Source organism: Musca vetustissima, unplaced genomic scaffold (genome assembly GCF_032173495.1).
Source record: "Musca vetustissima isolate MV318-11 ecotype Yass unplaced genomic scaffold, APGP_CSIRO_Mvet_v1 utg93409, whole genome shotgun sequence".
Classification (NCBI taxonomy): domain Eukaryota; kingdom Metazoa; phylum Arthropoda; class Insecta; order Diptera; family Muscidae; genus Musca; species Musca vetustissima.
In genome coordinates this window covers 1,920-7,106 of record NW_026885835.1, presented here as the reverse complement: position 1 = coordinate 7,106, position 5,187 = coordinate 1,920, and the positions used below count along the sequence as shown (strand labels likewise).

Here is a 5,187-nt window from a genome sequence, read left to right as displayed (position 1 = left end):
AAACATTCGGAGTAGAAATAACGGGAAAAAATATAATAAAAAAAATAGCTAATATGAAATGTCGCATAAAAAATAAAATAGACTTGAATAAAACCGGTAATAAGAAAATTATTTTAAAAAAATGGGAGTCTGATTTGTCACAATTGCTTTGTGCTAATTCTAATCCCTCAGCAAACAAACTTCCAGGTAAGTGTGACGTCATCAAATTCATGTTGTGGTGATGATTTTTATTTTTCTTTTCTGTTTTTTATTTTTTTCTAGTTCATCTCTCTCTTGGAACCAATGATGACAACTGTACTTTTAAAACAGTTGAAGAGACATCAGCAACAACAACATCAGAAACAAGAACATCAGCAACAACAACATCAGAAACAAGAACATCAGCAACAAGAACATCAGAAACATCAATAGCTAAAGAGCAAAGAAAGCGGCGTTGTGCTGATAATAATGATCACCCTGTAAGTTTTTTTATTATTATATTTCAGTTTACATTTTGCTATATGTTGTTTATTTTTGAAGGTTAACAAAAAGTCAACAGCAATTTTGAGTCGTTACGAAACTGATGAGACAAGAGAGCTGAATTTTCATAGTCTACAGAGGCTTGTTTTGTTAAAGCAAAATAAAGTACTTTCTGCAAAGATGGAGATTTTGCAAGAAAAGCTTGTGGAAAGAAATTTGGAGATTCGTGAATTTTGAATTTTGTTAGTATGCAATTAATTAATATAGTGAATTAAACATATTTTATTTTTGTATTAAGTGAAAATTGAATTTTATTTATGTTTTTTACTTTTATAAACTAAAAAAAATATAATAAAAAATAAATATATTCATTTAAAGCATTTTTATTATAATCTAATTTGACAACAAATTCGCGATTATCCTCCTTTTGTTTTTTCCGGCTTCTGAAATGCTTGCTGATTGTTGTTCGATATCATTTCCTAAATGCCATTCATCATTATTGTTGTTATAGTCACTGATAGGGGTATAATCGTCGTTTAAAAATTTAGCTATATTATGCAGAATGAAACAACTGGCTATTACGTGGGGCGCAAGCTCTGTTGATACACGAATTTTATATTGAAGTATAGAAAATCTTTGCTTCAATTGTCCAAAACACCGTTCTATAATGACACGTTCCCTTGTAAACACTTTGTTGTAGGTTTTTTCTATATCAGTTGTTGGGTTTCGGAATGGTGTCATTAGCCATGGGCATATTCCATAACCCTCATCTCCCAGAAGTAATGCATCGTTTGTTGCATTTTGCATTATTCTGAATACCTCGCTATTTCGTAAGATGCGTGAGTCATGTACGGAACCAGGCCACGATATGTCGACGCTTGTAAAAAGTTCATTTCCATCACAAGTTGCCTGCACATTTATAGAGTGAAAGCCTTTTCTGCAAATGTACTCATCGCTGTGATTTGTGGGTTTTTTAATTTTTATATGAGTACAATCAATAACTCCAATTGCAAATGGAAAGCTATATTTTGCCTGCCATTTCATTTGACTGTCTTTTATTTCTTCTGCATCTTTCGGGAATTTTATCCACTCGCTTGCTTTCGCAGATATACGTTTTGCAACATCCGCAATTGTTCGCGACACAGTTGCTTGATGAACTCCAATATCTGTGGCTATACCATTTTGGAATCCAGGATCTGCACAGAATCTTAAATAGAGTCTAATTTTATCATTGTTGCTGAGAGCACCACCACGTCTTTCTTCTGACTCCTCAAACAAATAATTCGCTAACCAGCAAATGCTGCTACCATCAAACCTATGTATTTATCATTTTATTATTAATTATAAAAAAATTATTACAATAATTTAGATTACAAACCTGTATAATTTTTTATCCTCACTTGCTAAATTTGTCTTGCGCTGTTGATATTTTTTTTTTCTTTATTTGTGGTACAAAATATTCAGCCATGATACCTTTTTAGTGTACGTGAGTCAACTAAAAGGCATGCTCAACAAAAGTTGAGCAAGAGCTCACAAAAGTAAGCAAAAGCTTGTTTTTATGCATATGAAAATGAGAACAATCTCATCCAACATCAATTTCTAAGTTCAAACTGAGCAAGAAGAGATCAAACGTGAGCAGTGAGTAAAAGCAAATGCATCAAATTTTATTATGCATACGACAAGCACCTTTTACTCAAAAAATCGAGTCCGAGCTCAAGCTCACTTTTTATGCATGAGACCCATGGTGTGATGACTTTTTTACTTTTGGTACAATTCTTGAAATGACCTGAACATGCAAAAAGGAAATGAGATAGACCCATGATTCCTCTTGACTCGATTTGTACATGTCCGTTCGTTTGTCCATTTTAAATTGTAAACAAAGTACAGGTCGCATTAATGATCCGGATGAGGTGAAATTTCGCACAACCGGACTATTTGAAAGAAAATCAGTTCAGATTTAAGGGGACCCCCCATTCTTGGGGTCAAAATTTTTTTGATTTAATTCGAATCTACACTGATTCAAGAATGTCTCTACAAAATTTCAAGTGAAAGTCTCAAGAACTCTGGAAAATATAGCCGATTTATTGTGTCAGCATCAAGTGACGGCTAAAGGGCTTCTCAAACTTTAAACGCGTTTTTCTCTTTTGTCGGGGATTTTCCAAAAATATTTTTTCAAGGGTCCGCCATTTAATTTTAGACCGAAGTCAATAATCCTAGTTCATACGAGAGCCAGACCTGTGCTCTTTCTAACACCGTTGGAATTTTCGGATTCCGATGTTCCAGTGGGGAGTTATCATGCCCGCCGTAAAAATAAGGACTTTTCTTTAATTATAAAAAACAACAACAAAACAATAACAAAAATTTTTTGTAAATTATTTTTTTTCTCTTTTAAATCTTCAAATATATATGTGCAAAGTTACAAGCATTGGTATCGATTTACCAGCCCATTGAAAATCTTGAAAAATTAAAATCGAGAATGGAGGCGGTTCCCTTAAATATAGTTTGTCCGATTCCACAATATTTAACACAAGTCACAATGTTTAACTCATCAAGAACAAATTGATGTATGTGAAGTTTGGTATAAATCGGTTCAAATTTAGGTATAACTTCCATATACACTAGTGGCCAAAACTAAAGCAACTAAAAATGCAAAGATATGAAATACCTTAAAACTTTTTCAAAAATAAACATATCGTGTTGGTTTTTTCAGTTTTATATCGTGTAGTTTATTCACTTTAAAAAACAAAATCAATCATAAATTCAATATTGATTTTGAAATAAAAAATAAAAATTACTAGGGTAAAACTGACTACTACCCCCTATACTATGGTAGAATACGCCTATATGGGGACTATTTTAATATAAGAAGGGGGTTATATGGTAACTACGCCATATAATGCGACTACAAAATACCAAAAATGAGACCAAGAACCCCAAAATATCGAAAATTGAGGGTGCCATTATATGTGGCTACCCGTTATATGTGGACCTATTTTTATAATTTTTAATAACGCGCGTAACCCCCCCCCCGCCCAAAATACCGTAAATTGGGGGGTTATATGGGGGCTACGAACAATATTTGTAATTTTTAGTAGATACATTTGGTACCCAAAAATAACCCAATGTATAACATTTCAGCGAATTCAGTTGAAAAGCGCGCTCAAGAACCCTGAAATATCGAAAATTGGGCAGAACGGACAGACGGACTTGGTTAGATCGTCTTAGAATTTTACCCTGATTTTACCCCTATATATATATATACTTTATACAGTGGAGGTAAGACACCCTCCACCACTTTATTATGAAATAAAAAATAATTTATTGAAAAAATTGACTCAATTTTGCGTTGGTCAAAAGTAAAGCAACTTATTAATTTTTATACCCTCCACCATAGTATGGAGGGTATATTAACCCGAACCCATCCAACTTTTTAACTTTCCGGACTGATTTTTTTGTTTTTTTTTTTTTTTTTTTGAGTCCAATAAAAATATTGCATAAATATATCAATATATGTCCCTGTCTTAACATAGCCCGCCACATTTTCGCCATTTCAAAGTTGTTGGCTGTCATTTGTTGCTGAAATTCCTCAATAGAGGTCCAAGTTTACACAGACTCATATAATGTCCGGTCATATTTTCGGTATTTTGATCTTCGGTATTTATTCTTAAAAAAATTGCAATGCATTTCCATTTTTTAATAGTTCCGATAATTCAATGGAACCACACAATTTTCAGTACGTTAAATTACGTAGTCCAGTTAATTTGCAATGACATAGTCTCCATATAAAGTTGTTTTTTTTTTAATGTTGAATGTACTTCTTTTAAAAATGTTTTCATTTCACATTTTCAATGGAATTTGTGTAATAAAAAATATAGATAATATGGCCAATATAGACTTACATATCTTCATATACATGTTCTGCGCTTTTTTCTATTTTGATGAATTTGAACATATGTTCAGAGCGAATTGGGATTCTTATAGAGTACACAGTCTTTCTGAAAACCATATCGGTTTGGGCTGAAATGTTCTAATCCGAATTATCTACTATTTGTAAAAATCAGAATACAAAACGTGAAAAGATTTCCCTCAATAAATAAAGTCCGATATTTTGAAAGCCCTAGCAATATTTATACCCTTCACCACTCTGTGGTACAGGGCATTATGTCTTTGTGAATATGTTTGTAACAGACAAAAGGAAACGAGATAGACATATGCATATAATCACTTTCTAAGTCGATTGATACATGTCCGTCCGTCTGTCCATGTTAAATTGTAAACAAAGTACAGGTCGCATTTATGATCCGAATTAGACGAAAATTGGCATAGGTCACGTATTTGGCCCAGGGACAAACCCTATTGAAATTGGGAAAAATCGGTTCAGATATAGATTTAGATTCCATAAATATTTTCGTCCGATTTTAGGTAAATAGTGCATCAAAGTCCGATTTGCACGAAATTTTGCACAGCCTAATGAATTAGGTTTAGAATGATGTGTGTAAAGATTCCTGAAAATCTGTTTAAATTTAGATATAGCTCCCATATATAAATTCGTCCGATTTTAGGTAAATAGTGCATCAAAGTCCCAATATATTTCTTTCGATTTTCACGAAATTTGGCTCAGCGTAATGAATTAGGTTTCGAATGATGTGTGTTAAGTTTCCTGAAAATCGGTACAGATTTAGATATAGCTCCCATATATATTTTCGTCCGATTTAAGGAAAATGGTGT

The 5,187-nt window shown here is 32.8% G+C and overlaps 1 protein-coding gene across 1 annotated transcript; it reads right to left on the bottom strand.

The window, feature by feature from the left end:
- Nucleotides 1-852: 852 nt before the first annotated feature.
- Nucleotides 853-1,774, bottom strand: LOC133333133 (putative nuclease HARBI1; the record flags this gene model as incomplete). Its single annotated transcript, XM_061541475.1, has 1 exon — nt 853-1,774. A coding segment is annotated over one exon (922 nt), but the record flags the coding sequence as incomplete, so codon positions are not given.
- Nucleotides 1,775-5,187: the final 3,413 nt, after the last annotated feature.